The 27,222-nt window shown below is 39.8% G+C and overlaps 1 protein-coding gene across 2 annotated transcripts in view; it reads right to left on the bottom strand.

Annotated features, from left to right (window-relative positions):
- si:dkey-237i9.1 (SEC14-like protein 1) overlaps window positions 1–27,222 on the bottom strand; it is a 110,103-nt gene that overhangs the window by 20,318 nt on the left and 62,563 nt on the right. For both annotated transcript variants that reach the window (XM_051712053.1, XM_051712054.1), the window contains exons 4-7: window positions 25,706–25,837; window positions 6,131–6,259; window positions 5,042–5,288; window positions 4,768–4,877 (exon numbers count right to left, since the gene is read on the bottom strand). In XM_051712053.1, coding sequence (XP_051568013.1) covers window positions 4,768–4,877; window positions 5,042–5,288; window positions 6,131–6,259; window positions 25,706–25,837 — 618 coding nt within the window. The remainder of the gene's footprint in view (window positions 1–4,767; window positions 4,878–5,041; window positions 5,289–6,130; window positions 6,260–25,705; window positions 25,838–27,222) is intronic.

Here is a 27,222-nt window from a genome sequence, read left to right as displayed (position 1 = left end):
CTAACTACCTAACCACTCTAATGAAGAACCAGACATGGTCTTTCTTGTGATTGTGGCATTACAAATGCAACTGTTAAACAAATGAAAGAACTTTGGTAAACATAAGGACAAGAACAATGTAGAATAAAAGTCTGGATCTTTATTCATTTTGAACAAAGTAATGTGTAATATATTTCCTGATTTTCCCAATGATGTTTGAGATTAGGAAACAAACTGGCCTGATTTGGATTAAGATATTCCTAGATTCAAAATTATTCCCAAATCATTAAGAATCAACAAAATAGAGGACAACAATATATGTTATGGACTAGGGAACAATCATTTCCACTACAGAAGCACAGTCCCAAATCAGTAAAGTGGTTTACTCATGAATATTATAACTAGGCCTATAGAAATAAGGTAAGTTCCCACAGCACCTTGAAGAACAAAAAACATTGAATTCAGAAGTTTCTAGATGCTAAGATTATCAAAACTTAATCATATTCATTGCAAACATGAAATGCAATTACATATCTTAAACGTTAATTGCAATAATGTAAAAAACAAACAAACAAAAAAACAAAAACAAACTGCATCACATATATGAAAAAAACCCTGAAAACCTTATCCAAACTATCACCAATGCATTTAACTGTTTGAATATATACAAATGTAACTCTGCATACCCTGGTAAAAATTTTGGCATTGATTTTGAAAATATGACTGATCATGCAAAAAAAAATATTTTAAGGATATATTTAAGGATAGTGATCATATGAAGCCATTTATTATTACATAGTTGTTTGGCTCCTTTTAAAATCATAATGATAACAGAAATCACCCATATGGCCCTGATCAAAAGTTTACATACCCTTGAATGTTTGGCCTTATTACAGACACAGAAGGTGACACACACAGGTTTAAATTGCAAAAGTTAATTTACCACACCTGTGGCTTTTTAAATTGCAATTAGTGTCCGTGTATAAATAGTCAATGAGTTTGTTAGCTCTTACGTGGATGCACTGAGCAGACTAGATACTGAGCCATGGGGAGCAGAAAAGAACTGTCAAAAGACCTGCGTAACAACGTAATGGAACTTTATAAAGATGGAAAAGGATATAAAAAGATACCCAAAGCCTTGAAAATGCCAGTCAGTACTGTTCAATCACTTATTAAGAAGTGGAAAATTCGGGGATCTCTTGATACCAAGCCAAGGTCAGGTCAAGGCCAAGAAAGATTTCAGCCACAACTGCCAGAAGAATTGTTCGGGATACAAAGAAAAACCCACAGGTAACCTCAGGAGAAATACAGGCTGCTCTGGAAAAAGATGGTGTGGTTGTTTCAAGGAGCACAATACGACGATACTTGAACAAAAATGAGCTGCATGGTCGAGTTGCCAGAAAGAAGCCTTTACTGCGCCAATGCCACAAAAAAGCCCTTGACACGCCTCACAGTGCACACTGTAATTTGGAGTGACGAGACCAAAATAAAGCTATACGGTCACAACCATAAGCGCTATGTTTGGAGAGGGGTCAACAAGGCCTATAGTGAAAAGAATACCACCCCACTGTGAAGCATGGTGGTGGCTCACTGATGTTTTGGGGGTGTGTGAGCTCTAAAGGCACGGGGAATCTTGTGAAAATTGATGGCAAGATGAATGCAGCATGTTATCAGAAAAAACTGGCAGATAATTTGCATTCTTCTGCATGAAAGCTGCACATGGGACGCTCTTGGACTTTCCAGCACGACAATGACCCTAGGCAAAAGTTGACCCTCCAGTGGTTACAGCAGAAAAAGGTGAAGGTTCTGGAGTTAAATAGAGATCTGTGTGCCATTTTGCTGAGACATAGATGATATATATATATATATATATATATTTAGATATATTAACTTTTACACTGTTCTAACATTGTTTATTATATACATACAGTGTAATAAACAATGTTATAACAATATAATACGATATTAAAATGTGTACTTAAAATGTATTCCAAAATTATATTGTAATTTTGTAAAATTAAATTAAAATGTAAAACAAAAAATTATACTTGATGCATTATCCATTGAAAACAGGGGTGTCCAAAGTCTGGCCCGCAGGCAATCTGCGGCCTCCCAACTGCTCTGATGCGGCCCATGAGAGATTTTAGAAATAGAACAGAATTACGCCCGCTATAGAGAAATTACAGTGCATCCGGAAAGTATTCAAAGCACTTCACTTTTTCCACATGGTGTTATGTTACAGCCTTATTCCAAAATGGATTAAATTAATTATTTTCCTCAAAATTCTACAAACAATACCCCATAATGACAACGTGAAAGAAGTTTGTTTGAAATCTTTGCAAATTTATAAAAAAAAAAAAACGAAAAGAAAAAAAAAAACACGTACATAAGTATTCACAGTCTTTGCTCAATACTTTGTTGAAGCACCTTTGGCACCAATTACAGCCTCAAGTCTTTTTGAGTATGATGCTACAAGCTTGGCACACCTATTTTTGGGCAGTTTCTCCCATTCTTCTTTGCAGGACCTCTCAAGCACCATCAGGTTGGATGGGGAGCGTCGGTGCACAGCCATTTTCAGATCTCTCCAGAGATGTTCAATCGGGTTCAAGTCTCTGAGCGCTCTGGAGCAGGTTTTCATCAAGGATGTCTCTGTACATTGCTGTATTCATCTTTCCCTCGATTCTGACTAGTCTCCCAGTTCCTGCCGCTGAAAAACATCCCCACAGCATGATGCTGCCACCACCATGCTTCACTGTAGGGATGGTATTGGCCAGGTGATGAGCGGTGCCTGGTTTCCTCCAGATATGATGCTTGCCATTCAGGCCAAAGAGTTCAATCTTTGTTTCTCATGGTCTGAGAGTCCTTCAGGTGCCTTTTGGCAAACCCCAGGCAGGCTGTCATGTGTCTTTTACTGAGGAGTGGCTTCCGTCTGGCCACTCTACCATACAGGCCTGATTGGTGGAGTGCTGCAGAGATGGTTGTTCTTCTGGAAGGTTCTCCTCTCTCCACAGAGAAATGCTGGAGCTCTGTCAGAGTGACCATTGGGTTCTTGGTCACCTCCCTGACTAAGGCCCTTCTCCCCCGATCACTCAGTTTGGCCAGGTGGCCAGCTCTAGGAAGAGTCCTGGTGGTTCCAAACTTCTTCCATTTATGGATGATGGAGGCCACTGTGCTCATTGGGACCTTCAATGCTGCAGAAATTTTTCTGTACACTTCCCTAGATCTGTGCCTCGATACAATCCTGTCTCAGAGGTCTACAGACAATTCCTTGGACTTCATGGCTTGGTTTGTGCTCTGACATGCACTGTTAACTGTGGGACCTTATATAGACAGGTGTGTGCCTTTCCAAATCATGTCCAATCAACTGAATTTACCACAGGTGGACTCCAATCAAGTTGTAGAAACACCTCAAGGATGATCAGTGGAAACAGGATGCACCTGAGCTCAATTTTGAGTGTCATGGCAAAGGCTGTGAATACTTATGTACATGTGATTTATTTCGTTTTTTATTTTTAATAAATTTGCAAAGATTTCAAACAAACTTCTTTCACGTTGTTATTATGGGGTATTGTTTGTAGAATTTTGAGGAGAATAATGATTTTAATCCATTTTGGAATAAGGCTATAACATAACAAAATGTGGAAAAAGTGAAGCGCTGTGAATACTTTCCAGATGCACTGTATATGAAATTCATATTCTGGACATTGGATGTCAATATCACGTACAGCCACTATTCACAGCGCATCATCTCCACTAGTGGGTTTTGTGCTGTCGCCATAAGCTTCACCCACTGGCAGAGTTCAACAGAAGTTTGGAATACTCCTTATTTCCAATGATGAGGAGCCACACAGAAAGAATGATGCATATACTGAAGGACTGGTATCAGGTTAGATACTTTGCATATGTACTTGTTCTCGTCAAAATGTCCCGATACCTTGCATCATACAACTGAGTAGAGCTGCTGTTGTGCGGGCGGCTGTAGAGCTTATTGAGCACGCACAGAGACACATGAACTGCGCATACTCTTCCAGAACGTCCTCTGTAGCACTGGGAAGTATAATCAATTGGTTCATTCTGATATTTAGTTGAAACAAGAAAAATTATTCTCGGGCTTTCTAGCATTATTTGAGTGAGGACACACTGTAAGAGAGAGTGCTTAAAACACTTGCACATCTGTGCCTGATGCACATGCTCATAAAATGGAGCACAATCATTTTGATCAAATTAAAATCGTATTTGTAAAAAGTAAAAACAGAACAGAAGCTTTAATTGAATAGCTATAAAGAGTAATTCCTTGAAAAATAGAGTCATTCCTTGCATCTCTTGATAACAGGAATTCTCTCTATATGTGCTTTGCAGTGCCACTGAATGGACGTCAAAAAAGATAAAAATTTGAATAATAGAGTGTATAATATTTTGTATAAGATGCATCACTGTTCAATTACAAGTGCTCTTTGTGAGTGAAATACCCTATCCTTAATTTACATGTAGGGCCTACACAAGCATAACAGAGCACAAATTATGATTGAAACTTGCATAACATTTAACGAACAATATAAAGATTATGCATATTGGCAGTCTAGCAGTTTCTAGCCCTTTTTTTATAATCATTACAGGGATGCGGCCCACGGCACCTTATTTTTTTCTGCATTTGGCCCCGATTTAAAAGGTCAATAGATTTAGGAACTTACAAGGGGGAACTACCACATCTGTTAATTGGCCAAGCAGACATGGTTGTGCTGATAAAAGCTTGCATGTATTCATTAACAAAATGTGTACACATCTCACCTTGCCCTTGTGTGTCTCCTGTAGCCAGAGACGCAGGCGTATGAGACAGCTCTCCTGTAGGGGTGTGAGGTCACCCAGGTAACGTTTGATGTAGTCTGCATCCAGTTTATCTAAATATAAAAACAAACAATTTACATCCAATGCATTTTAATATACAGTCACAAGCTAAGTCTTTATAACTTATGTGCCCATCTGAAACAATCCATAATTTATTTTCTATAGAACAATTTAAAAGAGAAAAGGTCCCCAGAGAGGCAACATTGTAGGTACTAACCATCCGTAGTGGCTGCGAGGGCGTCATTCAGGCTGCCTGGAGGACTAATGCCCTCTTTACACACCTGGTTCTCATTCACACTCTCAGCAGGGGCTTCAACTGTGATTAGGGGAGTGATGGGCAGCGTGGGGCGAACAACTGACACCATGGGCTTTGTGGGTGATGCTGGGCAGGGGCTCCAACGGGGTACATGGGTAATACCCTCCTCCTCCAGCTCCCTCAGGTAGTATTCAATAATCTCCTTACCCTGCAGATAATTTTTGAATCGAATTAATTACATGGTATGCCGATAATTTATTGAATTTATAGCAATTAATCTCATGTATAAATATTTGCTGAAAAAGCCCCTCAAATAAGCATAATTCAATATATATTAGTTATGTTTAAATAATATATATATATATATTATAAAAAGCATTGATAAGACGATACAAAAATTGGCTTTATATTCCAATATATTGTTTTCCATATTATTTAACATGAGCCAATCATTGGCCTACAGTTCACAGCAATCCGTTTTGCAATTAAATTTGTCTATCAGTCCGAGATTTATTTTAAGGACTTGTCTAAGGACACGTCAGTGTACACCTACGTAAGACGGACGCTTTTGGAGCATCTCAATTTGGTTGCATCGCATCATAAACATACTGTTTTCAGGTCACTTTCTCAAGATAAACATAGTGTAGTTTGTAACACAAGAACGTGTTCTCATCTTGTGCTGTCTGCTGTTGGTAAGTGTAGCTTGTTCTCTGTATAAGCTGTGTGTTGCCTATACAGCTGGAGTTTCGCTTACTGTCCCCTGGAGAAAAATGCTTGAATTGCTTCAATGATAGGAATATGGCCTGGGGACATGATAAATTGTGTTAATTTTTTTAATGCATTATTTTTTATATAATTAACTGCACGGAATTAACGTGTGAAATCAACAGCCCTACCAAGAACACATCATTCACATCTGATAAAGGCATCTTTCTTTACATAGGGCTACATTTTCTTCTTGGGAAGTGTATGTGTTTATAAGTTGATAACTTTATAAATTTATATTAAACTTATAAAGTTTAAATAATGCAGTGGAACATAGTTTCACACCTTTTTGATGCTGCTGGCATATTGTTTCATGGCGATCTTCTCCACTGTGCTCTCAAAACCAAAGAAAGATTTGATGTCCAGACTGGCAGACTGTTCAAAACATGTCCATTCCTCATTTTCTGGGTGAACCTGGCATGGGACAACAGAAGACATGTCAACTTTGTTACACTGCCAAAAACAATAACACAATGTTAAAGACCAAATTGCTAATGTACTAATGCTAACACAAAAGCCCTGTACACAAAGTCAGCCACTCACAGCCACAAAGCGACAGGAGACCATTCATTTTCAATGGGAGCTGGTGACTTCCGGCAATAGCGACCTCTCTCACTGACAATAGCCGCTTTTCTACCATAGGGCTGGACAGTTCTCATTGCAAAACCGTACTGTTCCGTGCCGATCACGCTTTCTTTCCACTGTGGAGCTGTGAAATCAGTAGAATGTACGTAACCGATCCATGTGAAAGGTAAACATTGGAGTGAGTCCGGGGTGCTATGGAGGATGATTGCATATTCCAGTGCTTTTTCCCCTGGTTTTACTCCGCTAACAAACAGCAAAGACATGGACCAAAGGAAACTAAACGAGTCGCCACATACCAGAGTATGTGAGCGAAGCGGAGCGGTGTGACACTCCGCTCAATAACCCACTCCATGCGTGTGCACTCCGCTCAACCGCTCATGGCCCAAGCGGACGCTCCGCTTAGGTACCACTCTTACTCATGGGTAAAAAAATTCTGCTTAAATCCCACTCCGACATGAAATTTCTCTGTAGTATACTTGTTTCCAAGCACGTACACAGGGGGTTAGCTACAATGGCCCAAATAACTGCCCTTTGCCCACATGGGCTGAGGTGCCCCTCTGGGTGAAATATAGACTATAGGCCAACATTTATTAAATTATGAAATGCTTAGTAACGTACACATCTGAAATGATGTGATTGTATTGTTGTGTGTATATAACATCTCGCTGTTTATTTTGAAATGGTTTATAACTGGTGTTAGATAATCGGGTCTTCCAGACCATTATCATTTGTAATCAGTCAAATATTTCTCTGTTAGTACATATGCCAATTAACATCTTCAAATAATGCCTTAACATTCTTTTCAGTTCTAAATTACCTTTATTTACTTTAAACAAGTCATCAAACATGCCTCTACAAGTGATAAAACTTATGTGCACGGAAACTCACATACATGCACATTCGCGCTTTTCAGTTTAAACTGGATCTGAGTGACACAACCATTCCAGAAAAACACAATCTTTTCAACTTTAAAAGTTGGTACCAGGAAAAATATTACAGGTAAAAGTGAAATTCATAATTGTTCTTCAGTTATCTCCAGTGAATGTTTTTCTCTTTTTCAGTATTGTTGCTTGATTAATATTCCCTACAATTTTATATGGATGAATTGTATGCAATCTAAAGGACTGTGGTTAATTATATAATAATCATTATATTAGTAGATACCATGTGCCCCCTTCGTTTTTCCTTGATATTTTTAAAGCAGCATAAAGTGAATCATAAACTTTATATGCATCAAACGATTATGTGTTGTGCATGCACTCTTTATATGTACAGCAGGGTTTAACCATGGATTTAACAAATAAAAAAATATTCGTCCTGCTTAGATTTTGCCCAATACATATATTAGATGAAATCATGTTTAATGATCCTAAAACAAATAAAAATGATTCAATTTTCAAATTACACTGCCTTCGTTTAAGAAAAGTTTTTTTTTTCAAATGTACAAACATTTATGGGTTTTTTCTCTGTGCATGAATGCTGCAAGCGATGTCAGTCATCGGATGTCGGTGATTATGTTATCTGCAACCACTAACCTAGAGTCAGTTTTTTACGTTTCACTTATCGTTAAGGTCTGGATTTGGCTTTAGGAAACTGACCAGCAGTTATGTGCCACTTTATCCCAAAGCAGAAATCGAAAGCAACAGGCAGTCGATTAAGTGAGATAATTCCGCTATGAAATTCCCAATGCAAGGGTGGAAATCTTTAACAATCAAATGCTCAATTGTACAATGGAGGCATGAAAGCAGAATGCTGTGCGTGCAAATTAGGACTCACTGATCTGCAAGATCATACATGTTTATTAGTTTTGATGCAGGGATTTTTGTGTGTGTGTTCGCCAGGATTCAAGGAAATATGCTTTGCCAATATACAGTAGGTTATTATGAAGCTTACATATTCAACTGAGGGTGCTAAACGTTCGCAACACCACAGAACCAGGCCTGCATCTAGCTGGCAGCTGCACTGACATGATTGCAAAACAACAAGATACCTTACTATCTACTTTTCCATTAATTTATTATCGAATGTTAGTATAGCCTAGTTCACCTTTTGCTGCACTACCATGTTCGTGTAGCACATCCTCGTGCTCTCTGGCAATGTGACACGTATGATTCCAAAAGGAATATTTGCTAACTCTCGGGGTCTCTCCACACTCCCTTTCAATTTCCTCGTTCTTAACTTTGATTTATACTTTGTATTTATGTAGGCTATAAGATTTGCAACTTCACAAAAACAATGTTTGAACTCCATAACCTCAGGCCTATTGCTTATTTTGCAGGTTCCCAAACCAGCATATCACGAAGCGCATTCTGGGTTGAGCGAGCAGCGCTAAGCGGCCTTAGTTTATAATCAAGAACATTTCTAATCATGTCGTGCCAAACCATGCTCCACTGGAAATGCTACTGTAACCGTTCCTTACCATGCTCAGAACCGTTCGGCCCGATGGTGGAAAAGCGGCTAATGTAAACAGTGCTTTTGGCTTTATTCAGAAAGGCAGAAAAAACAATAATAAATGCACCGTATCTGATCCGTTTTGTTTTTTGTAATCTGTACAGCAAAAAAATAATAATAAAAAAACACTTTTTTAAAAACCTGATCCAATTCCTTTTTGTATGTGTTTTGTAGATTATTTTTAAATGCATTAGTCTGAATAGTCACATTGAAATTCAAGTTGTTTCCCATCATTCAGAACGCAACACATAATTACACACATCATACACAATGCACCATAATGTGAACAGCGGTGTCCGAATTGACTTCGTTCACTCTATGGAGAGAAAATGAGTGAAAATGTTTTGGCATTTGCTGTTTTGAAATGTGAATTAGTAAACAAATCAGGATTTTAGGCAACACCATGTGAACAAATTTGTAAAATTCGGTAATGCCTATGTTGCTTATGTTGTCTCATTGGTTCAGCATCACAGTGAGATCCTGATCAACAAGGAATAAAGTTTTCTGAATTCTTCCTCCATTTCTAGATAAAAACTCTTATATATATATATATATATATATATATATATATATATATATATATATATATATATATATATATATATATATATATATATATATATACATATATATATATATATATATATATATATATATATATATATATATATACACACACACACACACACACACACACACACACACACACACACACACACACACACTGAACAAAATTATAAACGCAACACTTTTGTTTTTGCCCCCATTTTTCATGAGCTGAACTCAAAGATCTAAGACTTTTTCTATCTACACAAAAGGCCTATTTCTCTCAAATATTGTTCACAAATCTGTGTTAGTGAGCACTTCTCCTTTGCCGAGATACTCCATCCACCTCACAGGTGTGGCATATCAAGATGCTGATTAGACAGCATGATTATTGCACAGGTGTGCCTTAGGCTGGCCACAATAAAAGGCCACTCTAAAATGTGCAGTTTTACTGTATTGGGGGGGTCCGAAAACCAGTCAGTATCTGGTGTGACCACCAATTGCCTCACGCAGTGCAACACATCTCCTTCGCGTAGAGTTGATCAGGTTGTTGATTGTGGCCTGTGGAATGTTGGTCCACTCCTCTTCAATGGCTGTGCGAAGTAGCTGGATATTGGCAGGAACTGGAACATGCTGTCGTATACGCCGATCCAGAGCATCCCAAACATGCTCAATGGGTGACATGTCCGGTGAGTATGCTGGCCATGCAAGAACTGGGATGTTTTCAGCTTCCAGGAATTGTGTAAAGATCCTTGCAACATGGGGCCGTGCATTATCATGCTGCAACATGAGGTGATGGTCGTGGATGAATGGCACAACAATGGGCCTCAGGATCTCGTCACTGTATCTCTGTGCATTCAAAATGCCATCAATAAAATGCACCCGTGTTCGTTGTCCATAACATACGCCTGCCCATACCATAACCCCACCGCCACCATGGGCCACTCGATCCACAACGTTGACATCAGCAAACCGCTCACCCACACGACGCCATACACGCTGTCTGCCATCTGCCCTGTACAGTGAAAACCAGGATTCATCCGTGAAGAGAACACCTCTCCAAAGTGCCAGACGCCATCGAATGTGAGCATTTGCCCACTCAAGTCAGTTACGACGACGAACTGCAGTCAGGTCGAGGCCCCGATGAGGACGACGAGCATGCAGATGAGCTTCCCTGAGATAGTTTCTGACAGTTTGTGCAGAAATTCTTTGGTAATGCAAACCGATTGTTGCAGCAGCTGTCCGGGTGGCTGGTCTCAGACGATCTTGTAGGTGAAGATGCTGGATGTGGAGGTCCTGGGCTGGTGTGGTTACACGTGGTCTGCGGTTGTGAGGCCGGTTGGATGTACTGCCAAATTCTCTGAAACGCCTTTGGAGACGGCTTATGGTAGAGAAATGAACATTCAATTCACGGGCAACAGCTCTGGTGGACATTCCTGCAGTCAGCATGCCAATTGCACGCTCCCTCAAAACTTGCGACATCTGTGGCATTGTGCTGTGTGATAAAACTGCACATTTTAGAGTGGCCTTTTATTGTGGCCAGCCTAAGGCACACCTGTGCAACAATCATGCTGTCTAATCAGCATCTTGATATGCCACACCTGTGAGGTGGAAGGAGTATCTCGGCAAAGGAGAAGTGCTCACTAACACAGATTTAAACAGATTTGTGAACAATATTTGAGAGAAATAGGCCTTTTGTGTAGATAGAAAAAGTCTTAGATCTTTGAGTTCAGCTCATGAAAAATGGGGGAAAAAACAAAAGTGTTGCATTTATAATTTTGTTCAGTGTATATATATATATATTTTTTTAATTAAGATTTTCCATTATACAACAAACACAAATCAATGAAAAACTAAATAGAAATCAAAAATAAAAACAGAGAACAACCCGGGCATATTTAAGAAAGTACTGAGTTACGCTACTGAATCAGTAGCACAGCATATCTTAGCACAAGCACTCAATAAGAGGTGAGCAGCACCCTATGTGCTTCGTTGCCGGTCAGGGTCAGCATCGTACTGGGCAAGGTGATCCAAAAATGGCTGCCATATACCAGAAAATTTATCACGGTTCCCATTATGCCATATAAGACTCTCTCCATGTGTTATATATCAATGAGCTCAGTCAACCAGGTCTTACACTGAGGGACAGTATCTGACTTCCAAAGCCTTAGAATTACCTTCTTAGCAATAACCATTCCATACATAATAGTACTTTGCACCGAGACACTGTGGTTTAATAGGGAAAAAGAATACCCAAATAATACAATCTCTGGGTCAGGTTCAAACATACAGCCATACATGTCAGAAAACCACTTGAATGTCACACCAGAAATAGTAGAGTTTTGGGCATGTCCAGAAAAGGTGGGTCAGAGAGCCTTCCGCAGATTTATATCGGTCACACAAAGAAGAGATGGTGGGAAAAATTCTATGCAATTTAGTTTTTGAATAATGAAGTCTATGCATCACCTTGAATTGGATTAACTGATGCCTGGTATTAACAGAGCAAGATCGGATTCTGCCAAGGCTCTCCTCCCAAACATCATCCCCAATCTGTATACCCAGTTCCTCCTCCCAAGCATTTTTCAGAGAATGCGTGGCATAATTCACTTTTTCGGAAAATACATTTAGAAAGTCTGAAACCAAGTTTTTGGAGTCAGGTGGGCCCAACAATAGCTTATAAATCCTTTTATCTTCAGGGAGAGACTCAAAGTTAGGCACCAAATGACATACATAATTTCTAATCTGTAAGTATCGAAAAAAAATCTTCGGGAAGAGAAAACTTGTTTTTTTAACTGAGTAAATGGAGCAAAATATTTATTGATATACAAATCTTTCAAAGTGACTATACCTTTTAGCCTCCAACTGTCAAAAATTGCATCCGAGATGGATGAGGGGGGGTATGCGTGATTGTGATATGCTGGGGTGTGAATAGAAGTGCCAGGCAGTCTGCAGCCCTTCTTAATCTGCTGCCATATTTTCAAGAAATTAAAAATGATTAAGTTATCCACCTTAATGGTTGCAGGCAATCCGGATGTTGAAAAAAGGAGTGCTGGAAGTGAACTGTTTTTGACATAATTATTTTCAATGGCAACCCAGGGGGGAGTATCGGTAGAGATTTCCATTCTGTAATCTTCCTGTCAGTAGACAAGGGCCCTTGCATTCGCTGCCCAGTAATAATGCAAGATGCATGGGAGCCCTAGTCCACCTTTCTGTCTTGGCTTCTGTAAATGCATTTTTTATATTCTGTGAGCTTTAAAGCCCCATATAAAAGGCATGATTATGGAGTCTAATGACTTTAAAAATGTAGGTAGGTTTTAAAAGAGGTATAAGAATCTGGGCAGAGAGACCATTTTGATGGCGTTAATATGGCCCACAATTTGTCAATATCCCCCTTCAGTTCTTCCACTTTCTGAAGAAAATTCATCTTTATATATATATATATATATATATATATATATATATATATATATATATATAGTTTTTTGGCAGAACAACTCCGGGATACTTCAGTCTATCTGTAATTTTGAAGGGGAGATTGTGCAGAAATTCAGTGTTAAGATCGGCACTCAAGGGCATAAATTCACTCTTCTCCCAATTAATTGTATAACCAGTGACTTCACCAAAAGACTTTAAAAGATCTAGCAAAATGGGGATAGACTGCTCAGGACGTGATAAGAAGAGAACAACGTCATCCACATATAGGGAGATGTGATGGTCTATATTCCCTAATCATAGAGATTCAATAGATGTATGATTCCTAATACTAACTGTGAGGGGCTCGATAGCGACTGCAAAAAGTTACGATTTTGATCTTTCCTGGTTTGTGAGGATGGAGGAAATTGGGTGAGCATACAATGCTGTAATCCACGACACAAAACGACTACCAAACCCAAATTCCTCTAACACCCTCACCATATAAGCCCATTCCAGTTGGTCAAATGCCTTCTCCACGTCCAAGCAAAGAGCAGCCACCTTAGAACCTTTCTTTCTTTTTTTTTTATTTCCTCCCTTTTTCTCCCCAATTTGGAATGCCCAATTCCCAATGCACTCTAAGTCCACGTGGTGGCGTAGTGACACGCTTCAATCCGGGTGGCGGAGGACGAATCTCAGTTGCCTCCGCGTCTGAGACCGTCAACCCGTGCATCTTATCACGTGGCTTGTTGAGCGCATTACCGCGGAGACATAGCGCGTGTGGCGCTTCACGCCATCCACCGCGGCATCCACGCACAACGTGCCCCTCTGAGAGCGAAACACATTATAGTGACCACGAGGAGGTTACCCCATGTGACTCTACCCTCCCTAGCAACTGGGCCAATTTGGTTGCTTAGGAGACCTGGCTGGAGTCACTCAACATGCCCTGGGATTCAAACTCGCGAACTCCAGGGGTGGTAGTCAGCTTCTTCACTCGCTGAGCTACCCAGCCCCCCCCCTTAGAACCTCTCTTATTAGCTTGTAAGCCTCTTAGCTGTTGTGCCAGTAATTTATGGGGCTTTTCCCCCAGCTCAAAATATTTTTGTCTTATCTTAAACAATTGATCCCATACCTGACCAGATAAAATGGTGTTATATTCATACTTCAGTTTAAGAATATTCTGTAAGATGGAAGGGCTGGAGGAAGCTCTATAGGTGGGTTCCAATTGAGATAATTCACCTTCAATTTCTAAGAGGCGCTTAGCCTCTCTTTTTTTTTTTATATCAAAGATTCAAAAGAAATTATATATCCCCTAATCACGGCCTAATCACAGTTTCCCACAAAGTGGAGTCTGTGACATCCGAGTTGTCATTGGTCTCCTGGAATTCCAAAATCTTGATGGAAATAAATTGGCAGAATAATGCGTCAGAGAGCAGGGAAGGACGAAAGTGCCAGTTATACGGCTGCTTCTTATGGTTAAGGTCAAGAACCAGTGAGGTCAGAGAAAGATCTGGCCGAACCAGCTGCAACTAAGCAACTTCTCTTTTGTGGGTCCGATATGTGTCTCTTGCAATTACATGACCCAAGCCACGCACATTCCAGCTGGTAAAAGTTATGCCACCACCCTTTGGAGGTAAACTAGGATGCATACAGAGTTTGAAAAGTGCCAATGAACACACATGACACCCTTGTAGAACACTGATAAGAGTAAAAGTAAACCAAAGTAGAACAATAAAACAAAGAGAGAGCACACATCCCACAGATTCACTTAGGGGTTGTCAGACCATCGGAACAGCTAAACTGCAGCTAAATTAACAAAAGAGCCTTGCTGCTCCCTCTCCAATAGTATGAACAGATGTATATAAACAAGAAAAATGGTCAAGCAAATGTTCCAATTGGAGTGATTGCAGAATAAAAAGTCACATACCAGAATATGCCATGCCTGCATATGGATAATTAGTGTTCAAGCCAGAGTCTCGGCAAAAGCCACAGCCTCACCTGGAGAAGAAAACACCTTATCAGATGTACCGTGGGTGATGCACAGTCATGCCGGGTAAATCAAGCTGCTCCTCACGCCGGCATCCCAGAGTCGCTTTTGGACATCGTCTAAAGCCTGGCGCTGCTTCACTATCTCTGCCGGGAGGTCAGGAAAGAAGTGAATCGGTCTGCCTTTGTAGCGCATAGGAAACTGCTGGTGAGCCAATAGTAGTATTTTCTCCTTTGTTTGGTAATTATGAATCTGAGCTATCATTACAAGCAGTCTCGCATCTTCTCCGGAGAGCTGCCTCCCCATTTAGTGTGCTCAATCCACTTCCAGCGGCCTGGAGATGTTGCAAGCACTCAGCAGGTCAGGGATAAACTTAGTCAGGAACTCCATCAGGCGCCCGTTCTCGATCTTCTCAGGTAGGCCAACAATTTTGATATTCTGCCACCTGGAGCGAGCCTCCAGGTTGATCACTTTCAGGCGGAGAGCTTCATTCTCTGACCGTATTTTCATGTTCGTTTGTTCAATGAGTGAGAGGCGGTGGTCATAGTCGGAGCTAGCACTTTCCACCTCCTTTATTCAGTCCCTGAGGCGAACCAAAGATGCTTGGGTAGATGCCAAAGGTACCTCTAAATAGTCGAATTGATCAGACATTGTCTTGCTCATACTCCGTATTGCCAGGGGGATATATGTAGATTTCGTGTCAGCCTTGTAACCAGACCTCAAAGCTACAGTGGCCTGCTCTGTTAGCTCTGAGGGCAGTTGACCATCAATATCATTTGATGCTTTATCCAACCTCTTTTCCCTTTCAGCCTTTGGCTTTGTAATTCTGCATCTCTTAGGAGTAGAGAATTATGAGGTAATGCAGGCAAAATAGTTAAAACATTAAGTAAATGGCCGATTTGGAATATGGAGAGAAGCACAGAAAAACCTTTCTACTCCATACGGTGCTCACTAGCACCCCCATAAAAACTCTCTTGACACCATGCTGATGCCTGCATCGATTCTATAGTAACTGATGTAAATATATTGATACCGACTACACAGTCTGAACTAAAGATTTGATGTACAGTGCATTCCGAAATTATTCAGACCCCTTCATTTTATTCGCATTTTATGTTGCAGCTTTATGCTAAAATGCTTTAAACTATTTTATTTTTTCCCTCATCAATCTACACTCCATACCCCATAATGACAAACCAAAAACCAGATTTTTGATAACTTTGCAAATTTACTAAAAAATAAAAAAAAATTTAGATTAAAATTTAAAAAAGTATTTAGACCCTTAACTCAGAACTTAGTTGAAGCACTTTTGGCAGCGATTACAGCCTCAAGTCTTTTTGGGTATGATGTGACAAGCTTTACACACCTGGATTTGGGGAATTTCTGCAAATCCTCTCAAGCTCTGTCAGGTTGGATGGGGACCATTGGTGGACAGCCATTTTCAAGTCTCTCCAGAGACGTTCGATTGGGTTCAAGTCCGGGCTCTGGCTGGGCCACTCATGGACATTCACAAAGTTGTCCCTAAGCCACTCTTAGGGTCACTGTCCTGTTGGAAGGTGAACTCTGTATTTTGCTGCGTTCAGCTTTCCTTCCATCCTGACCAGTACCCCAGAGTCCCTACCACTGAAAAACGCCCCTGTCACCACCATGCTTCACCATTGGGATGGTACTGCGCAGGTGATGAGCGGTGCCTGGTTTTCTCCAGACATGACACATGGAATTGAGGCCAAACAGTTCAATCTTCGTTTCATCAGATCAGAGAATCTTGTTTCTGACAGTCTGAGAGTCCTTTAGGTACTCTTTTGTGTCTTGCACTGAGGAGAGGCTTCTGTCTGGCAATAAAGTCCTGGTTGTTCCAAACTTCTTCCATTTAAGAATTATGGAGGCCACTGTGCTCTTGGAAACCATCAATGCAGCCAACATTTTTTGCAGCCTTCCCCAGATCTGTGCCTCAACACAATCCTGTCTCTGAGCTCTGCAGGCAGTTCCCTTGACCTCATTGCTTGGTTTTTGCTCTGATATGCATTTTCAGTTGTAAGACCTTATATAGACAGGTGTGTGCCTTTCCAAATCATGTCCAGTCAATTGAATTTGCCACAGGTGGATTCCAATCAAAGTGTAGAAACATCTCAAAGATGATCCAGAGAAATGGGATGCACCTGAGCTAAATTTGTGTCATAGCAAAGGGTCTAAATAATTATGTCAATGTGATATTTCAGTTTTTTTTATTGCAAAGTTATTAAAAATCTGTTTTTCTGCTTTGTCATGTAGGGCTTTACTGGTTGTTTAGATCAGTGCTACTATCAGAAATAATTAGTAAATATTTCTTTAGTTATTAATTAAAATTCAAATTAAATAATAGAATCTAACTCATTAAAACCTCATACGGGGCTCCAGTAAACGTAGTGCGCTACGCTCAGGAGCGGTTGCGCACTACATCCCTAAATCCCGTCAGCATTTGACACAGGTGTATGCAAAACAAACCAAAACACATCTCTTTGAAATATAAAAGTTTATTTATGCAGTAATATCAATTAATAATCAATACAATGCAGTCAATAAACTTCCGACTTACAACTACAAACTAAACAATGACATGATTAGATGTGGTAACCAAAATAATCCTATAGCCATGAGAGGAAGGTGTGTGTGTAAGGAGTGACGCACACAAAATAGCGGACGTGACTCTCGTGGAGAGTATGTCACGCGAGATTTCCGGCCAGAGAATATGGCCGCGAATGTGGGCGGAGAGAAACCTGTAAATGGCGTCTGCCCGTTTACCGCGTCTCCACTTGTAAGATAACTTAGGGACTAAGCTGAGCTTTATCACAAAGTTATCTACTAGCCAAAAGTGTGTGCGAGAATGTTTGTGAGGGGTCGTGCGTGCATGCGTGTGTGCAGTTAGTACGAGAGAGAGAATAAAGTGACGGCACTAAAGCTGGTTTCACGATCGTGGGAGAGAAAGCAGCTGTTAGTTTATCACTCAGAGACACGGTGGACGGCTCGTAAACCGTCCCGCAGTCTTTGGTTCTTTAATGGATAAACTCAGTTTGCCGGTCTCACGCGCGATAGCGGAAATACACAACAGTCCAATGTGATTGGACTACAACACAGCAGACCTCATTCATGATAAAAGTACATTACCTGAAGTATTATTAGCAGCAATGAGCGGACTCGGCGGTCTGTAAACTGTACAAGCAATAACCTTGATACACAAGAATAACACACTATAATATTCTATCTCTACCCAGACGTAAACCTCTTACTTGAATCGCATGAGGATGCAGCTAGAATGTGTGTTCATCCGTTGTTTAACTCCAACTCGGTTCCTCGAGGCTCGGTGATGACGGGAGGTCGTTTCCTCGCTCTGTCGGCGAGCGGTACGGCTGCTGATTCTCAGCGGACTGGCGGAGAAATCAGCGACATCGACTCGATTGAAGAGGGAAGAGAAATCTTCTCTCTTAATTTCTGCAGGCAAACGGATGAAGATGCGGATTGCTCGGCGGTCTCCTTCGGATCCATTAGAGTGTTCGGTGGAACACAGAGCAATCTCAACTCGTCCAGCGAGATGGAGATTGTATGGCCACAGTTTCAAGTCGGATGTTACTTCCTTGTGCCACGAGGCTACACCTGAGAGCAGTGATGAGCTGCGTCTACGCACGGCGAGCAAAGTTGCTGGAAGCAAATCCCGGAAGCATCTCAGAGATATTTCTACTCCCGATGACGTCATGGTTGAGGGCCATTCTGTTGTTTTCCTCATCCAATAGGAGTTGAGAGTTCGATCCTTTAGTGAGCAAGGCTTCATGGGATTTGTAATCTGTTTTGGACTCCCTTTGTTTGATTTTGGTGCGGGTTTTATCAGTAAGATATGACTTTGTATGTGGGCCTCAGTTAAGTTTTACGATAGTGTTAGGCCTGCCTTTGTCTTCTTTCTGAATACATGAGGCCCAACAGTCATTATGGGGTATGGAGTGTAGATTTATGTGAAAGAAAAAAAAATGTAACCCTTACCAGCTGGAGCGTCAGATTTGGGAACAATTATTCCCATGGTTCCTGTCTCAATATCTTCGCCGTCCAATCACCGATTTTATTTCTGAAAACTGCCAGATACTCATGACAATATAAGCTAAAAGCATATATGATTGGTTCTGGGTGTGAATAATAAATGTAGCATCATCCTCCATTTGCCTGAGCGGAGTCCAGAGAGGATACCCCGGAAATTACCTCAAGTATTGGACTTACTGCTTCAAATTGAAAACTGAGGCGATCTTTCGAGGTAAGACAAGTTATTGAACACGTGTTGTCAATATTATCAATTGAAAGTCAAAACATTTTAGTTACGAAGCATTGATTTGTAGGAGTAACGATAGTTATTTCTGGGAAAAATGACATGACCGTCGGCGTTCATCGGACAGGCAGCTAGCCTCTTTTTTAAGCAAATTTCTGTGAAACTTGCTAAATAAACATTAGCTAACAATACTATGTAAATTTTTAGCTAAATATCAAGAACTTTTTTGGCCAATTTTGTCACTTGTGGAAGATAGTCAAACCTTTTTAGTTACCAAGCATTTATTTGTAGCGCTAGCTTGTTTTTTTCTGGAAAAATTGACGTGACCATCATCGGCAAGCCTCTTCTTTTTATATCAACCTTTTTTTGGGCAGTTTCTGTGAAACCAATTTTGTCGCTTGTGAAAAATCTGCCTGAAGCAATGTGCGGCAGAGAGCAGACACTGTTCAGACCTGCCTGAAAACTGGCCTGCTAGTTAGATAAGTTATCTAGCTTGTTGATTTTCCCTTGAAAATGGTAGATCTTTCTATAATTTAGCAGATAGCCTTACCCATCCATCACACAGACATGATTTTAGATTGTGTGTAGCTTCCTGTTCATAAGGAAAGTGTGTGAGGGCTGTCTGCAGTTGGACATTCTGGTTAGTCTGCAAGCCTTTGGTGACTATTCAGTGTACGGATTTGTGAAGAACACACTGCTGGCTTCCAATTGTTGTACTTTTGTTCTGTTGTAGAGATGGATTGAGACTATGGCTCCCAGCTCAGCACCCTCAAGAAGAGGCGGCAGCTGACTGCTGATGAGCTTAGGTTCATAGCAGAGGAGGACATGGCTCATGAGAGCATGAGCACACAGGAGGAAGATCTGCTGGACCAGGAACTACTGCAGTAAGACCTGGACCACAAGGAGATGGAGGATGGGATGGAACCTGATCCCCAGCCAAGACCATCAACTGGGTATGTATGAATATGTATGTATTGTTTGTTTCTATTTCTCATATGACTGATACTCACAGTAACACTAACACTGTTACTCTTATTATTTTGGGTATGGCTAGCCATTCTTGCACAGGTCCCAAGTCAGCTAGAAAGTGTAAACGCTTCCCTGAATCTGTTTCTTATCCCTCATACTCTGACATCAATTCACAGGGACCAAAACCTCTCCCATTTAAGCCTAGCCATCCATTCGGTATTGACTTAGGTAGCGTGCGTCAGGCTGTGCGGTCAACCTCCAATATGATGTTGCGAGAAATTGACTTTTTCATGCTGTTTTTTACTCAGGCTGTAGTTGCTGAGATATGCAGCTTTACAAACCGTTAGGGGTGGGAGCTCGTCCTAAACTGTCCGTCATATTCCAGCTACCAAGGAGCTTGGATGGAGGTGACCCCCGATGAATTTTACAAATTTCTTGGGTTGCTCATTTACATGGGGTTTTCAATTCTCCCTGATTCCCATCGTCATTGGGGAACCAAGTCACTTCAGGGCTCGTGGGCGAGGGGATTTACGTTGCGTGACCGCTACAAGGCTCTTTTAGCAGCTCAACATGTTGTAGACCCTAACACAGAGGATAATCAGGATCGCCTTAAGAAGTTGCATTATCTTATGGACCACCTCAAACAAAAATGCCAGCAGCTCTTTCATCCTAACCAAAATCTCGCAATAGATGAATGTATGGTCAAGTCTAAATCTCGGTCAGGATTTAAACAATACATGAAGGGCAAGGCTACTCGGTGGGGTTTTAAATGATGGGTAATTGCAACATCAGACTCGGGATATACTCTCGACTTTAATGATTACACAGGTAGTCATGATGGGCGTGTCACTGACTTGGCCACCAAAGTAGTTGAATCGTTATTGCAGCCATTCAAAGACCAGGGCCACAATGTTTGGTTTGACAACTTTTACACATCCCCAGCTCTTATGGTTAAGTTGTTAGGAATGGGAACTAATGCCTGTGGGAAATGCAGGGTGAATCATAAACTGTTTCCTGCAGAATGTAAAGACATCAAAAGATGGGAACGCAAGACAGCTCGTGGGGATATGAGGTGGTGAAGGATTGAGGGGAATATACTTGTAATTCAGTGGAAGGACACGCGTGCAGTTACATGCCTCTCCAATTTCCACAATGCGAATGGCTCAACCAAAATTACTAGGTTTGTAAAAAATTATGGTGACTGGACAAAAGAAGTAGTCCTCCAGCCCACTGTCATCAGCGATTATAACAAAAACATGGGCGGTGTTGATAGGTCAGACCAAACGATAAAATCTTACGACGTCCTACAAAAAACTCAGAAGTGGTGGAAGACTCTTTTTTTCCATTTCATAGACATTGCCGTCGTCAATAGTTTCATATTAAGGAATGGCAACACATTCATGCGGCACCAGGGGATGAACGTAGACCGGTGAACTTAACCCAGATAGATTTCAGAAAAAACCTGGCTCGTCAGCTGGGAGGTATCGATATTCATGCAAGTTTCCCTTTGCATACACTAAAGCCTGTAGTCCCTCCTTTGTCATGACTCCACACAGCCCATATCCCTAAATTTGAAGAGTCCTCTAAGAGATGTTGGCTATGCTATCGGAAAAGTAGGACTAAAAATAAAACTAAATTAGCTTGTTGCGCGCCGGTATGTAATGGCAAAAGACTTTGCTTGGTTCGCGATAGGAACTGTTTTCAGTCTTGGCACTCAACTGTGTGTGACCAGTTTCGCGAAGAGGCCTAGGTTGGGCTGTGTTTACTGGTGTTGTTGTCCTCCCCCTCCCCTTTTTCTCCCTCTTGTCTTTCCACAGGTTTTGCAGTTGTTGAGTATTTATGAATCTATATATATTATGTTCCTGCACTCTTTATTAAAAATGTATTTACTGTAGATAGTTTGAAAGTTTGATTTTGTATGTTTTGCTGTGCAATTTGTGTGTAATTCTAATGTTCAAATTAAATAAAGTGTGTGTTTTACTGAACACATAAAATGTATATTTCAGTGTTTGTGTCCTTCAATTTCAGATGCAATCTCAATTGTTTATTACAGGTGCTCAAAAGGAGTTGAGGAGTGGTCATGTGAAATGTTTCGTAACATTCTAAAAATTTGTTTGTTTTATTCCATTTTCCACTAATCACTAGAATGGTCATAACTTTTAAACAATAGATTATATTTCTAATCTGTCTGCTATTCTACATTGCCCACAAAATTATGTATATTTCATACAATCTAAGTTTCCCTCTAGCTTGTAATTAAAATGATTGAAAATGCAGTTGTCTGATGAAGTATGGTGGCCAGAGAAGATTTTTGTAAAAACTGCTGTGTGAAATCTTATTGATAAAGGATGATTAGCCTTAAGTAATCATACATATATTTATATCATTTGAATTGTTCTTCTTTTCAATATGGTATATACAGTTCAGGTGTGTGATGTTATATGAATATGAATGTAATATGAATGGAATTTTCTGAATTTTGGGCTCAGGCTTTAAAGGGTTAAAGCACTTTAGCATAAGGCTGCAACATAACAAAATGAGTAAAAAAAAAAAAATTAAGCGGTCTGAATACTTTCTGAATGAACTGTAAATAACAGTGTGGACAATCACACAATCCTAAAGATTGGATTTAAAAAACAAACCAGAATTACAGCAAAGTGAACAAAGCCTTAGTATTATGAAAACATTTAGACCATCATAACCAGGTTATTGATCCTGTTTACAGTAGATGTAAAGTGTGTGAAAATGAACCATTTCTCAATTTTTAACAAATCAATTCTTTCATTACTTTCCAGATAATTTAAACTGTACCATGAGATAATCTCTTCTCTAAACATTTACACAAGTGCTGAGCAACTGTCAGCAATTTGTGTGGTTTTTAAATGAAACATGCAAGCAAATGGCATAATTGGTTTATAGGTTCCTGTATGGTATATGTGAGACGAGAATTTCAACAGCCCCATTTAGGTCACTGGCTAACCTTGGAGGGAACTGAAGGTGGTGATACCTCATGGCTGCTCTGTTTTAACAATCCTACAAATAGAAACTTCTGGAGAGGCCTTGGGGGCCCTGACTCTATTAACTCTCCAATCATTTACTCGAGTGTGATGCATGAGGATCCTTTATTTTGGCACTGCACAGGGTTACCAAAAGAATCCTTCTGAACTAAAAACATCCAGCCATGCTAGGACACAAATTGTTTTAGACATTCAGCACCTCTTTCCAGATACAGAAAAAGGCAGAGAGCCAAACCATGACTCTGATGATTAGGAATTCTGAGTTGTAAAATCAAAACTTGTTGCTACGCGGAACAGCCAAAAGCTTTTCATTATTTATAACATTTACATTTATTCATTTGGCAGACGCTATTATCCAAAGCGACTTACAAAAGAGGAAAACATAAGCGAATCATCTTAAGGAGACAGTGGTATGAAAAGTGCTGTTTCACAAAATTTCACTAGCATCATAATAGTATTCAAAACAGAATAAAGTGCAACAGGAATTTAAATTTATTTTTTTTTTTTTAATGACTGGTTAAGTGCTCATGGAAAAGATGTGTTTTTAGTCGTTTTTTGAAGACAGAGAGTGAGTCAGCTTCACGGATGGAGTTGGGAAGGTCGTTCCACCAATGTGGTACGATGAAGCTGAAAGTCCGGGAAATAAGTGGCAGAGGGGAGTGATTTTACCAAATGACATGAGGTGTTTGGCTATGGCTTCTCTGCAGTTCTACTTAAAAGTGTGTGAGTGTTTGTGTTGGCGTGAGAAGAGTCTGTGACAGGGACTCACATTTTTAGGATTTATGGCTGAGCATGTGAGGGTCATTCTGATGTGCCTGACAGAAAATGAACTTATGCTGTGAGTGCGTGCAGAGCACAGAGCTCACGTTCTGCCTTTTACTGAGAACTTCACTGGAAACACTGCAAACTGTTCTTTACTAATATAAACATCCTGACCAGTGATAGTAAAAAAAAAAAAAAAATATATATTTTTTTTTTTTTTTTTCTGTGCCTCTAGAACCACCAAATGAAATTGCAATAATATTGCCTGTTTTTGAAAAGATTTCCTGAACACTCTCCTCTTCTGTCATTTATTGGAAAAACAGACAGTTCCACCCCAAACTTACGCCTTTGACTGAGCAAAATGTTGCTGTTTTGTGCTGGTCGGGATGCAAAAATAAGGAAAGCAATGTTTTAATATCACCACAGTGTTAACACTTATTAGGGAAATCAACCTACAAATGGCTCACTTATAGCTGTCTCTGCATATTAAGCTGAGATAGGAAAAAGCATTTTTACATAAAAAAATTACACTTGTCATTTACTCATTTAAAGGAATAGTTCACCCAAAAAATGGTAATGGTAATCATTAGGGATGCCACGATTATACAGTTTCACTATTAACGCACGATTAAAAATATCACGGTTAATTTAACCGCAAGAATTTAGAATCCACGGTTAAAACTGTGAAATGCTTTATTTAATTGTGGCAAAAATAATATAGATGATATATAAATATACAATATAAAAGAGTTATTTATAAGATTTTTTACACCTAAATGTGAAAACTCTTATGCCTGTGTGGGTTCTGGAGCTGTTGTTATGGTTATGGATGGTGGGCGTTTGGTGCTTAGCAAGGTGTCGCAGACTGAACGTGAACTTTCAATTAATGTGAAACTGGGGCTACTATACACAAACTCCAAAATATGGAATTCGATCTACCAGATTCATATCCACCAAAAAAAAGTGACTTTAATTGTCTTTTAGGATTTAAATGACTGACTGAAGACGACGGATGTAAATTATGCCATAGAAAGAAACAACTGTTGGAAAAAATTGTTGGATGCCTTAAACTAGGCTACATGCTGCGCACCCACAATAATCTTGCATTTACGCACTTTTGAGGCACCCTGGTTACACTGAAGCACATCACTGTGCTCGGGATGCACATAAGCAGTGTCGTGCCCTAGATTAGAGAGTGTCTTATTATATACCTCATTTAATTTTTGTGTATTTATCAGTTTTCTTATTGTAGGGCTGCCCTTAGCATCCACATATCCCACAATATGGCCACTATGACTTTCAGTTTTGATATGCGTTTTTTGCATCAGTGCTGTGCCCTTCGGCAAAAAATCGTAAAACCGGTTAACCGCGATTTCTTTCTGAGATGGTAATTTCACTATCAAAAACTCACAACACGGCATCCCTACTCATCATTTCCTCACCCTTATGATGTCTCAAACTCAAATTACTTCCCTTCTTGTAAAGAAAGTGTAATCGAGCTTCAAATCATGTCAAGATTTACAGTGAAAAGGAGTTACATTTCGGTCCGTTTTTCACCCACAACCGATCATGTCGCTTCAGAAAACATGGATTAAACCACCAGAGTCATATGGATTAACTTTAAGCTTCCTTTAAGTCCTTTTGGAGCTTGGAAGTTTTGGACCCCATTGACTTGCATGGATAAACACATCATAGGTTACATCTATGTTCCAAAGAACGAAAAGTCTTACGAGTATGAGGTGGCATAAGGGTGAGTAAATTATGAGAGCATTATAATTTTTGGGTGAACTATTCCTTTAATATATTATATTTTGTGAGTGATGGGGCTTTTACTCTTTTCTCACCGAGTAACAACAGAGTTCATGGATGATGACTCTGTTGGAGAAGGTTTCATTGTGGGACTCGATGTGAAGAGTTCTTTCTTTGCGGTTCAGAGAGTTCTTCTGAATGAAGTAGATGTAGTCCACACCAGCAATCTACACACAAACACACAGGATTTACCAGTTTATTTCAGATCTGAGAAAAGTGAAAATTTAATCATGCTTATTGACATCTTGCATTACAATGTTTACCCTGAAACCTCTATTGACAGCATTGTGATATTTGTAGGTAGTATTATTGTATAGTACCTAAAAAGCAAAGCAATTTTAGACAATCTATTTTTACTTTCAGCATCACCTGAAGGAATTTCAAGACAGTATGTAAATAACCACAAATAGATTAGAAGGAGAAATGAAAAAGAGGCGAAGGGAGCTAGGGCCTATCACAGAATTTGACAAATTTGGGATAAAATAAATTACTAATTTGTCAATTAATTGAATTCAAATCACTATATAATTAAGTGTAATTATATATATACATACACACACATATATATATATATATATATATATATATATATATATATATATATATATATAAAAATAAAAAATAAACCTTATGCAAAATACAAATAAATACAAAAAGGAGTGATTTGTAAATGTACTTTAACTTGTATTAAAATAAAAACAGCATAAAGACAAGGTATGTCATGTTTTACCTAAACAGCTGCATTGTTCTTTTTTTTTTTTTTTTGAAGATTTATGGGGGTTTTATTTCTGAAATTGATGCATGCAACTAATCCAAAAAAGTTGAGACGGGGCAATTTAGGACTAATAACAATCTGATGAGTTGGAATTGTGTTGTAGTATTTAAGGAGCCTCCAAAAAAAAAAAAAAAAAAGCCTAGTTCTTCAAGAGCAAGGATGGGTTGAGGACTGCCAATTTGCTTAACAGATGTGTCAGCAAATAATCCAGCACTTCAAAAACAATGTTCCCTAAAGACAAACTGGAAAGATTTGGGGCATTTAACCCTTTTACAGATCACAATTTAGTTAAAAGATTCAAGGAATCCTGACAAATCTCTGTGCATAAAGGGCAAGGCCAAAAACCACTTCTGAATGTGCGTGATCTTCGATCATGGGCTCAGGAATACTTCGGTTAACCTTTTTCAGTCAACACTATTCGCCGCTGCATCTACAGATACACGTTAAGGCTTTTCTATGCAAAGAAGCCATGCATCAACACTGACTAGAAGCGCCACTGACTTCTCTGGGCTTGTTCACATCTGATATGGAAAGCAGATCAGAAGAATCGTGTTTTGTTGTCCAATGAGTCCAAATTTCAAATATTTTTGGGAAAAAAACATCTGTCATGTTCTCTGGGCCAAAGAGGTAAAGGACCTTCCAAGCTGATATCAGCAACAGGTCCAAAAGCCGGTGTCCGTCATGGTGTGAGTGTGTGTCAGTGCCCATGGCATGGGTAACACACATCTGAGAGGGCATTGTTAATGCAGAAAGGTATGTTCAAAATTTGGAGCAACG

Source organism: Myxocyprinus asiaticus, chromosome 12 (assembly GCF_019703515.2).
Source record: "Myxocyprinus asiaticus isolate MX2 ecotype Aquarium Trade chromosome 12, UBuf_Myxa_2, whole genome shotgun sequence".
Classification (NCBI taxonomy): domain Eukaryota; kingdom Metazoa; phylum Chordata; class Actinopteri; order Cypriniformes; family Catostomidae; genus Myxocyprinus; species Myxocyprinus asiaticus.
The sequence above is the reverse complement of the archived record's forward strand: the minus strand, read 5'-3'. Positions and strand labels throughout refer to the sequence as shown.